The 12611-nt window shown below is 47.3% G+C and overlaps 1 protein-coding gene across 1 annotated transcript in view; it reads right to left on the bottom strand.

The window, feature by feature from the left end:
* The window catches only part of LOC139264118 (uncharacterized), a 416942-nt gene that overhangs the window by 206021 nt on the left and 198310 nt on the right, over positions 1–12611 (bottom strand). The window contains exon 7 of the mRNA XM_070880210.1: positions 11139–11260. Coding sequence (XP_070736311.1) covers positions 11139–11260 — 122 coding nt within the window. The remainder of the gene's footprint in view (positions 1–11138; positions 11261–12611) is intronic.

Here is a 12611-nt window from a genome sequence, read left to right as displayed (position 1 = left end):
GATAGTGGATGCATTGGTTGTCATCTTTCAAAATTCCATAGATTGTAGAACGGTTTCTGTGGATTGGAAGGTAGCAAATGTAAGCTCAGTATTTAAGAAAGGAGAGAGAAAACAGAGAACTACAGACCAGTTAGCCTGACATCAGTAGTAGGGAAAATGCTACAATCTATAATGGTAACAAAACACTTAGAAAATAATAATAGGATTGGATGGAGTCAACACGGATTTATGAAAGGGAAATCAAGTTTGACAAATCTGTTCAGAGTTTTTTGAGGTTGTAACTAGCAGAATAGATAAGTGGGAACTAGTGGATGTAGTGTATTTGGATTTTCAGAAGGCATTCAATAAGGTGCCACACAAGAGGGTATTAAACAAAATTACCACCAACGATGCCTCCGCAAGATCCTGCAAATCCCCTGGGAGGACAGACACACCAACGTCAGTGTTCTCGATCAGGCCAATATCCCAAGCATCGAAGCACTGACCACACTTGACCAGCTCTGTTGGGCGGGCCACATTGTTCGCATGCCTGACTCCCAAAGCAAGCGGTCTACTCGGAACTCCTACATGGCCGCAAGTTCCAGGTGGGTAGCGGAAACATTTCAAGGACACCTTCAAAGCCTCCTTGATGAAGTGCAACATCTCCACCGACACCTGGGAGTCCCTGGCCAAAGACCGCCCTAAGTGGAGGAAGAGCATCTGGGATGGCACTGAGCACCTCGAGTCTCATCGCCGAGAGCATACAGAAAACAAGCGCAGGCAGCGGAAAGAGCGTGCAGCAAACCAGAAACCCCACCCACCCTTTCCGCCAACGACTGTCTGTCCCACCTGCGACATAGACTGTAATTCCCGTATTGGACTGTTCAGTCACCTGAGAACTCACTTTTGGAGTGGAAGCAAGTCCTCGATTTCGAGGGACTGCAGATGATGATGATATACTAGCATAGATTGAGGATTGGTTAATGGACAGAAAACAGAGAGCAGGAATAAACGGGTCATATTCGGGTTGGCAGGCTGTAACCAGTGGACTAAGTACTTGTGCCTCAGCTATTCACAATCTGTACAAATGATTTGGATGAGGGCACCAAATGTAATATATACGTGTTTGCTGATGATACAAAGCTAGGTGGGAATATTTGTGAGAAGGATGCAAAGAGGCTGCAAGGGGATATAGACAGGCTAAGTGAGTGGGCAAGAACCTGACAAATAGAATATAGGGCTCAAATTTGCAATTTTTAAGTTACTCCAAAAAAAGCTACTCACTCCAAAAAAAACAGGGCAACTCTTGGGGAAATTTGAATGTGCCTAATTATGGGCAGTGTTTCGTCGGGTGGGGGTGAAAATCAGTCAAAAAGTCATAGCATTGCTTTCCTGAGAATTACTTGACTTAATATGAACTGTTCTACCAGAAGTGATGTCAGATGGCAGAGGCACCCAGCCAAATGCCTGCAGACATATTCAAATAAGACAATAATGATGGAATGACATCATGTATAACATTTTCCATCATAATGAAATTAGCAATACTGAACGCGAGTAACATCATTATTTTACTGAGGTCCAGTGTTCCTATGGCCAATAGAAGGCATTTAAAAAAATGTAAGTCAATCCCAGTAAGCACAATCAATTGCAGAACAATCAATGCACTCTTCCTTACCAGTAATTTTGCCAAGTTCATCACATGCTGCACTCTTCCTTCTGCTCAGGTTACAGCAGGTCCCTGTAAACTGCTGCAGGAGTCCGAGGCCTGCAACAGCAGTGGGTCCCCTGCCTTACCTGTGGGGGACTCCCCAGTCCCGACAGGAACACCAGTAGGAGCTCACTAAACTAATCCAAATTAGGCTGATATTGGGAAATGTGCTGGGATCAACAGCAAAGCATACGGTGTCCTCGTGCAAGAAACACAGAAAGCTAGCATGCAGGTACAGCAAGCAATAAGGAAGGCAATTGGCATGTTGTGCTTTATTGCAAAGGGGTTGGTGTATGAGTAAGGAAGGCTTGCTACAATTATACAGGGATCTTGGTGAGACCACACCTGAAGTATTGTGCAGTTATGGTCTCCTTATCTAAGGAAGGATATACTTGCCTTGGAGGCAGCGCAACGAAGGTTCACTCGATTGCTTCCTGGGATGAGAGGGCTGACTTATGATGAGCGATTGTGTACAATGGGCCTATTAGTCTGTAGTTTAGAAGAATGAGAGGTGATATCATTGAAACATACAAGATTCTGACAGGGATTGACAGGATAGATGCTGAGAGGTTGTCTCCGATGATCTTTTTGAATGGCAGAGGCGGCTCGAGACGTCGTATGGCCTACTCTTGCTCCATATACGAACATGGAGCAGGAGTAGGCCATTTGGCCCTTCGAGCCTGCAGTAAAGTCATGGCTGATCTTCTACCTCAACTTCACTCCCCGCCCCCCCATCTGCATATCCTTTGATTCCTTCAGTATCCAAAAATCTATCGATCTTTGTCTTGAATGTACTCAATGACTGAACAGCCCCAGTCCTCTGGTGCGGAGAAAGCAGTGTGCGGACAGTCACAAAGGCCATCCTGTTGAGTTAATACCAGTGATACTGACATTGAGAATAATCCTGCTCTATCAATTTACTATTCACAGGGGCCTGAATTGCCCTTTTTTAAAGGCCTGTTACCATAAGGCCTTTCTGACCGGGGGCCGACGGTGGGGCTGAACCATCCGCAATTGCCCCCGGGCTTCCACCGCATCCCAAGATTCGCCCCATTGTCGGCCACATGCCAACCCCCTTCCCGCCCGGCGGCGCCCCTTTTCTGTCACCGGTCGGTGCTCCCGACAGCTTTGCAAGGCGAGAAGCTGCCAGTGGCTGGGTGGTGCGGCTGCCCTTAAAGGGGTGGGCGCTCCGTCGTGGCTGCTATTTTGTTTTAACTGTCGGCCGCTGGTTTGGCTAACTGGCAGCCTGGCACCCCCTCTTGCCGAACCCCTCTCTGGTGGCCCAGTGGGTTCCATGGAGGCTTCAGTAGGCCTCGCAGCGTCCTTCCCCTTTAAGTGACATGGTCACCGCCCCGCTCCCAGCTCCAACAGTGCCCGTGAGGCGGAGTCAGAGTTAAAAAGCCGAATTTTCTGGCTCTTCCCTCCGACTCCTGCTGGGCGGTAATAATTCGAGGGCATTTCCCCGCCCCCCCACTATCTCTTGCTATTCCTGGAGGTATACACAGTACCTGTATATATTTTTAAAGTTCTAAATGCAACACCTAACGCAAGAGTAGCGCTTTCTCGGCAGCTTAATTCAGACTGAGTTGTTACCTTTAGTAATTCCAGTTAATAGCTTAAGTGGCAGTAAGCCAAATATAAACTATTAATTTAAGAATAACCTCTAGATCAAGTACCAATACTGTTGAGGACATAAAGTGACGTAATTTGGGGCTGAATACGCTAAGAGGTAATCGTCAGGAAGCTGCCACTATGTGACATCTGGCAAATAACATAACAATGTCCAATTAGCCATATTATTAATTTATATTTTATAATAGAGGGCTAAATGTTAGTATTACTCATCGACCAATTTTGCTGCTGTATAATGTGGTTGCTGTCTATAAAGCCATTTGAGTTTGAATTACACCCTTCACCTTGCTAAGTAGCAGTATAATGATCTGAATGAAAACTGTAATTTCTCTGAAAACTATGGGAGGAAAATTCCATTGTTCCCTGTGTCATGTATCTTACATTATTATATATAACTGTATCCTAACATGCTATACATGACTGTAATAAGATATGACCTGTAACCACCAGCATACCTTACCACCAGGGGTGCACTTGCAAGAGACAGGTATATAAGGGCAGACGCTGTGTGGGCCAGAGCATACCCGACTTCGTGGCGGAACTTTGGAGGTTGGCTAGTTTATGTGAGTTCTCCGATGAACTGAGGAGAGAAATGCTGAGAGACTTTTTCATTGAAGGAATAGGCCACGCAGGCATATTATGAAAGCTCATAGAGACCAAGAACCTAACCTAAGAGGCAGCAGCACTGGTTGCACAGATATTCTTGGTAGGGGAAGAAGCAACGAGGTTGATTTACAATGCAGGTACGACAACTAACGAAATATTGGAACAAGAAGTTCACAGCACGAAACAAGCTGCTACCCCCACACACAGACAAAACCGGGAGAACAGGTTCTCGACAGCAGGCAGAAGCCATCAAGGGCCACAGGAACGGCCGTTCACACCTCATCAACCCACAATGCGAGCAATCAGCTACAAACTGAGAGAAGCTCAAGAGAGATCAGCCAGACGCAGCTCATTCTTTGGAAACTCTTTGAACAATGGAACAGGTCTGTGCTGGAGGTGTGGGGATGGGCACTCGGCAAAGGGATGTCGATTTCAGCAGGCTGTTTGCAGAAATTATGAATATACAGGGCATTTGGCCCGCATGTGCAAAAAAACAGCAGCTCGGCTGGTATACGAATCGGAAGGGTCGGAAAGCGGACCAGAAGATGGTGGAGACAGTACCCGGGACACCACGATCAATGGCCACTGCTCTTACAACAAGATGCCTCCAATAATGATGAGGGTCCTACTCAACGGGATACCCACCAACATGGAGCTGGATACGGGAGCGAGTCAATCTCTCATGAGCGCTCAACAGTGAACCGACTTCCCCTGTGGATTGTCCTCGGAGATCTCCCAGCACTGCTGGGGAGAAGCTGGCTGGCAAAACTAAACTGTAAATGGGATGATGTTCACGCCATGTCGTCAGAGGAACGGACCTCCTATTCAACAGTTCTAAGTCGATTTGAACATTTCTTTCAGCCAGGTGTGGGCACCTTCAAATGGGCCAAAGTCAAAACCTACATTACACAGGATGCTAGACCGGTCCATCACAAGGCTAGAGCTGTGCCCTACGTGATGAGGGAAAAGATTGAACATGAACTGGACAGGCTTCTGCGGGAAGGCATTATCTCACCCGTGGAATTTAGCGACTGGGCAAGTCCCATTGTCTCCGTCATGAAGCCTGATGGATCCGTACGAATCTGTGGGGACTACAAATCTACCATAAACAGAATCTCCCTACAGGACCAATACCCGCTGCACAGAGCGGAGGACTTATTTGCCACATTGGCTGGAGGAAAACTTTTCTCAAAACTAGATCCCACATCTATGTACATGACGCAAGAATTGACCGACGAGTCTAAGCTACTCACCACCATTAACACACATCGAGGCCTTTTCATGTACAATCGATGCCCATTCGGCATCAGGTCGGCAGCTGCTATATTCCAGCGCAACATGGAGAGTCTGCTCAAGTCCATCCCGGGGACGGTTGTATTTCAAAGACGACATACTTATCATGGGCAGGGACACCGACTCCCATCTCCGCAATTTGGAGGAAGTACTAAAGCAGTTGGATCGGGTAGGCCTAAGAGTTAAGAAATCCAAGTGCCTGTTTCTCACGCCCGAGGTTGAATTTTTGGGCAGAAGGATTGCCATTGATGGAATCCGCCCAACAGAGTCCAAAACCGAAGCAATTCGCTTGGCACCCAGGCCCCAGAATGTCTCAGAACTGTGTGCCGTTCTCGGGCTACTCAATTACTTTGGGAACTTTATGCAGAACTTAAGCACGCTGCTGGAGCCTCTCCACGTGCGACTCAGAAAGGGGTGCGACTGGTTTTGGGGGGACGCCCAGGAACGCGCCTTCAATAAGGCACGCAACCTTCTGTGTTCCAACAGTGTTTTGGCTTTCTTTGATCCAGGTAAAAAGCTAGTTCTTACATGTGATGCGTCAGTGTACGGGGTCGGGTGCGTTTTACAGCATATCAATAGTGCGGGCAAATTACAACCCATAGCTTATGTCTCCAAGTCACTTTCGCGGGCGGAGCGCGGGTACGGAATGGTGGAGAAGGAGGCGCTCGCGTGCGTATACAGTGTCAAAAAGATGCACCAATACCTTTTAGGGGCCAAATTCACGTTAGAAACCGACCACAAGCCCCTCACGTCCCTACTATCCGAGTGCAAGGCAATAAACGCCAACGCCTCGGCGCGCTTTCAACGGTGGGCACTCATGCTGCTTACGATTATAGCATAAGGCACAGACCAGGCACAGACAGCTGTGCCGACGTGCTTAGCAGGCTACCCCTGGCGACCACGGACGGGTCTGATGAACAGGACTGTGAGATAGTCATGGCAATCAATGCCTTTGAGTCCACAGGTTCACCCATGACGGCTCGTCAAATCAGAGCCTGGACGACCAGCGACCCCACATTATCCCTAGTAAAAAGATGTGTCTGAACTGGTGACTGGGCAGAAGCTCGCGATGCCTGCCCCAAGGAGATCAAACCTTTCCATAGGCGCATGCATGAGCTGTCACTACAAGCAGACTGCCTGATGTGGGGCAGCCGAGTAGTTATGCCTCTGCGAGGCAGAGAGGCATTTGTCCGGGAGCTCCACCGCGAGCACCCGGGGATTGTTCTCATGAAGGCCATAGCCAGATCCCACGTCTGGTGGCCTGGCATTGACGCGGACTTGGAGCTCTGCGTCCGATGGTGCACCATTTGTGCCCAACTCAGTAATGTCCCCAGGGAGGCCCCTCTGAGCCCCTGGCCCATCAAACCGTGGTCGCGGGTGCACATAGACTATGCGGGCCCATTCATGGGCAAAATGTTCCTCATAGTTGTAGATGCATTTTCAAAGTGGATCGAATGCACCATTTTAAACTCGAGCACCACCTCCACCACTGTGGAGAGCCTTGGAACCATGTTCGCAACGCACAGCATTCCTGACATATTGGTCAGTGATAATGGTCCGTGCTTCACCAGCGCAGAATTCCAAGATTTTATGAGTGACCACGGCATAAATCACGTTAGGACGGCACCGTTCAAGCCGGCCTCCAACGGCCAGGCGGAGCGAGCAGTGCAGATCATTAAACAAGGCATGCTCAAAATCTAAGGTCCCACGCTGCAGGGCCGCCTGTCGCAACTGCTGCTGGCATACAGATCTCGTCCGCATTCATTGACTGGAGTTCCCCCCGCGCAACTATTGATGAAACGGACCTTAAAGACAAGGATCTCATTAATCCTCCCAGACATGCATGAAATCGTTGAGGCAAAGCGCCAGAAGCTAATTGAGTACCATGACCGAAATTCGAGGGGGAGGTGGAATGAGATAGGGGACAAAGTGTTTGTGCTAAACTATGTCAGGGGTCCCAAATGGCTTGCAGGGACAGTAACAGGCAAGGAAGGAAACAGGCTACTGGTGGTACAAATGGACAATGGCCAAATCTGCCGGAGGCATGTAGACCAAGTCAAAAGTAGATTTACCAACAACACTACTGAACCAGAAGCAGACTACAATGTGGAACTCACACCACACCTGGTGGACAGACAGAGGGAACAACCTGAGGAAAGGGCAATCCCAACAGACAGTCTAGGCGAGACACCAATCATACTGAACGAAACAGATAGCCCAGGCGAGATACCACCAACCACACCGAAAGAAAAACAGGCACCAAGGCAAACAACTGAACCACAACTAAGACGCTCCACGCGAGAGCGTAGACCACTTGAGAGACTGAACCTATAAAGACAATAAGACCTTGGGGGAGGGTGATGTCATGTATCTCACACTACTGTACACAACTGTATCTTACCATGCTATACATGACTGTAACTAGAGATGACCTGTAACCACAAGCTTACCTTACCACCAAGGGTGCACTTGCAGGAGACACTGGATACCTGTCCTAGACAGGTATATAAGGACAGGTCTCAAGCAAGTGAGGCATTCGAGAGCTGTGTAATAAAGGTGCAGGTCCTGAGTGACCTTGACTTCAGCATGTGCCTCGTGTGAGTCTGTACTGCAGGAACAGGACTTTACATCCTCCAGATCTGTCAAGGCATTTGAAGTGCATCTTCGCTATGCCGATTGTTTGCTCTATGACACATCTGGTGGACATGTATCTTTCATTATAGCGTCCCCAGTATCATTACATGGCCTCCTCAAGGATGTCATTAGCCATCTCTTCAGTGGATAGTCCTTGTTTCCAAGCAGCCTGCGGATAAGAATGTTTGGAGGTGCGAAGAGCTGAGGGAGGGTGGACTGGCGCAGGATGATAGCTACCAGGGAATCTGGCACACACATGCATGATGATCTTTTTATGATTGCAGACGAGCTGCATATTGAGGGAGTGGAAGCACTTCCGATTCACAAACACTGGCTTCATCAGTGGCAACGTTTACACAAGTGGCTGACTTGTGAAACTTGGCATCGGTCACATGGGTGATGCATTTGTTAGGAGGCCGACTGAGAGATCCTGCAAATGTCTGTTGTAGATCCCTGGAAGAATCTGAGACGAAGAAGTTGAGGGTGGTGGTGACTTTGATAGCCACTGGTAAAGCGTGTCCTCCAGGTCCTCTGGGCAGCAGGTCTTCTTTCAACAAACTACAAATGTCTGCCACGACCTGGCACGATAGCCTGAGCCTCCTGAGGCACTGCTGTTCGGTCATGGTGAGGAAGCTCATCCTCTCCCTGTGTACCCTATGTTGGGGTATCTCCTCCGGCGCAGTGGACCCCTATGCTGATCCCCTCTCTCCTGTGGAGCATCAGGTCAGTGAGGAGAAGGGTCCTGGGTGTTGTTGCTGCTGCTGCTACTGGTGTGGCTGTTGTTGTTGGTACTGGAGCTCATCTTGGTCCGAATCGAAGGTCCAAGGTGAGACAGTACAAGCAGCACCCATGCTAATCTGATATGCGACAGGTAAAGTGGAGATCAGAGGCACAATCTTCCAATGTAGTGAGAGTGGCTTCCACGTTGAAGAAATCACCTGCAAACTCCTAAAGCAAAATCTCTGCACAAAATGGTGTCAGCAAGAGCCTTTCTTTCCCTTAGGCAAGGAAGCAGGTATAAGGTGTGTGTATTTATGTGCTTTTTCCAGCTATCACTTAATGAAGTAGTACAATGGCCACTGAGCTCCTGCCTTCCCTTCACAGGCGAGCTGTCTATGAACCCCGTGCGCAACCAGTTAAAATTGAAACCTCACGTTAAAAATGCTGTTAAGGGTCGCTCATCAAGCAGTTAAGTACCTCAATGGGATCGCCCGCCTCTCCCAAGCGGGTCCCTGGCGCATTTCGAAATGCGCCCCAGTTAAATGTAGAAGTTGGCGGAATGATGGCTGGTTCCCAATGCGCTTTTAGATGCCAACCCGCTCCCAAATCTACACACTCTGCACTGTGAAAATTTGTTCCAACAAAAATGAGTTGATCCCAAACTGTCACTCTTCTCCAACAAACTGATGTCCTTTCAAAATCAGATTGCTCAAAATTACTACTAATATTCCAAATATGGTATCACCGATGATCTTGATTAAATAATTTGATTTAATTCAGTCAAATTTCTTTCATAGGTATCCATGTGCTTGATTATCCTTACCGCTTTATATTGACTGGAAACTTTTAATAATCATACAAATCTTTTCCCTATTCCATTTTTGCCAAGGGGCCATCCTTCCTCCACGTAACCATTTCTCAACTTTGCTTAGTGTCCTTCTTTAAACATGCCACATAAAGTATGACATGTGAAATGGTCATCACCCCACCAAGTCCATTTCCTCTACAAACCATGCACAATTTTCCTCATCATGTATTCTACCCATGCATCTAATCTCCTGGAGGATGTGACCAAGCATCCTGAGAAAACAATACAGTTCTGTGAAATTTCCCCTTGACCGTCTGAAATTAATTGAGCAAAACTCCAGAATATTAATTTCCACAGCTCACAGTATTCAACTCTGACCAGTTGTACTTCACAGATGAGTCACCCATGGTCGCCACCACACAAGGACTACTATGCTTTACAGAAATGTGATCATCTTTGTCCTTGTTATAATCCTCAATCCTATTCTTAAATTATTATTTATCCAGCTTTTTTGAAGTAGTCAATTAACATCATCAATTAGCATGGTCTAAAATTATGGCCGCAAATTTACATGCTAACATAATTGATAGATGAATGTAGCTTTATATCACATCAAATAAAATGTTATTTAGATCTCACTGCTGTCATAAGCAAGGAAGATGTACTTTGATTTACCCAAGGAATGAAATTTGTGGCAGGGCCAAATACTATGGTTTGTGACTTCCCAATGTTTCATTGGAGGCTCATCCAAGACTGGATACTTGACAGATTCCCTTGGATGCTGCCTGGTATAAGGCAATACAAAGGAATTCTTGAAAAATTGGGAATGATTTCATTGGAACAGAAGTGATAGAGGTGTTTAAAAATATGAAGGGATAGGACAGAGTAGGTAGAAACGAACTGTTTCGAGTGACTGAAGGGTCTATTTATATAGGAAGGGCAATCTTCATTAGCTAGCACATCCCTGCTAAGAGTGGAAAGTTAGAAAATTAATCCTGAAATGTTATTAGTCTACTAGAAACAGCACAAGGGGCCGGATTTTCTGTTCTTCTGCGCTCTGGGTTTCGCCCCGGAGCGGCGGCAATGGCGGTGGTGAGGGCTTCTGGGCAGGCGGTTAGCCTCCAGCGCCCCACAGCGATCCTCGAGTCCGGTTTTGCGGCGGTGCTGAACAGCAGCGCTCGGTGCAATGCCCCTGGTTGTGACACTGGCGCAAGTTCCTGCCCGACCCGTCCACCCGGAAGTGTACCTGCACTGACCACCTGGGAAATCAGGGCGGTCCTACGATCTCGTCGGCAAAGAGATGAGTAATGGACTCCTAAGGTAAGTCTGATTGTTTTTTCTTTTAATTTTTTTAGCGATTTATATTGTGGTAGCGTGGGCGATGTTTTGGGAATGTTTTTGTGGGTTTTTTTTAGGTTTCACACCCGCCCCCCACCCCTGACGTCTCTTGGAGCCCTCCCGGCCCAGCTCTTTAGCGCGGGAGTTTCCCATCCTTGCACCGAGAGATGTATAACGCCTCCCTTAGTGCTGCATCCCCTGACGCAGGGCCCAGATGCCTAAACTGAACAACAAAAGCGCAAACTATTCCTAGCCGTTAACTTTTCTGACTCGCCGCCATTATTGGCCCAAAACCATAAAAGCCTAAAATCCAGCCCAAGGAATATTATTTAGAATTAGAGGTATATTTAGTCAGCAAAAGTATTAATATAATTGGCATCACAGAAAAATAGCTGTGGAAAAAATGCATTGAATTACCTTCTGGAAGTTGAATAATTGCTTGAGCTCCCTTGTTCCCTTGCATTACAGTGTCATTAAACACATTTATTACAGTAGCTGGCCTCTGAAGCTTTGTATCCAAGTTTTTCATGTAATTAAACCTTGTGGAAAAAGCAAACAATTACTAAATTCGGTTGGCATGATGATTATTAAGTTTTTTCATATTCTATTTTATACTGTTAAAATGTATATACATCCTGTAGAAAGTCGTGGAAATTCTTGATATATACATATATGTTACTGAAAAACAGAAACACACTTCTAGAAAATAGATAATCATGAGTATACCCATATTTCCTGGAATTTCTGTAAAATTCTAGCCACAGGCAACAAGTTCACATTAATGCATTGCATTTGGGGTGTCCAGTGTCGAAGAAAACCATGCAAGTGATAAAAAATAATTTCTGTACCCATTTAACTGTAAAGCACATGTGCTGTTTGGGGAATATAGTTTAATCATGATTTATCATAGGGAAAGCAAGAGAGAAAAATGTCTTCTTTTATCCTCCCCCATTCAGGGACCACAGAGGCAATTTTAACCTATCCACTCAGTGGAAACAGGGCGCGTATTTTAACCTGCTCTTCTGAACAAGTGGCAAAGACATCCACCTGACGTAAACAGGGCCTTTCTTTAAAGATACAAATCAGGTTTATTTTAACTGATGGCCTAAGTCGGAAGCCGTTGTACTTTCCCACCATGTGAAGATAGTGGGAAGAGGACCCAAGGCCAGAAAAGGGCCAAACGGATAGGGGCCGAAATTGCCCTCTGCTCCGTTTGGGGCAAATAATTAAAATTGTTTGGTGAATTATCACTCCAATCGATGGGGCGGAGAATAGAGGGAAATTGCCCTGTTTTCTTGTGAAAAATCCTGTGGTGTTTGGGGCGGCAGCATGTCGGGAGCGGGGCAGAAGGCGGATGGTATCACCGGCGCCACGCTGAGCACGTCAGCGCGATGCTGATGACATCAGCACAACGTGCCGCCAGGGAGGGCTTCGGCCGGGCCAGTGGGCCGGCACCCAAGAGGGGATGCCAGGCTGCCTGTTGGTGGCCTGGCCAAACCTGTGGCCGCCATTGTTTGGCTGATTGCAGAGTCAGCCGGCAATTAAAATAAAATGGTGGCTGCGGTGGTGCGTCCTCCCCTTTAAGGGTGGATGCGCTGTCCAGCCACTGCCCGCCGCGCAAAGCTGTTGGGGGCATCGACAAGCGGTGGAACTATTTTTTTTGAGGGCAATGTCGCTTCCAAGCGGGGACCAGACGATGCGCGCTCTTGTGACGTCACTACCGCCGTTCGCACAGGAGCAGGGAGGTCAGGTTCTGCTCCTCAAAAAATCAAGAGCGCAATGTGCCAATCATCAGAGAGTCCACGGCGGTAAGTGCTCTTAAAAGAAAAGGGGCAATTTTGGCCCCGTAATTTTTTGCTTTCATTTTTACTTTCCTTGTGGTGCCAGGAG

This window comes from Pristiophorus japonicus, chromosome 5, assembly GCF_044704955.1.
Source record: "Pristiophorus japonicus isolate sPriJap1 chromosome 5, sPriJap1.hap1, whole genome shotgun sequence".
Lineage (NCBI taxonomy): Eukaryota > Metazoa > Chordata > Chondrichthyes > Pristiophoridae > Pristiophorus > Pristiophorus japonicus.
Note: the sequence above shows the minus strand (reverse complement) of the source record. Positions and strands in the feature narration are given on the sequence as shown.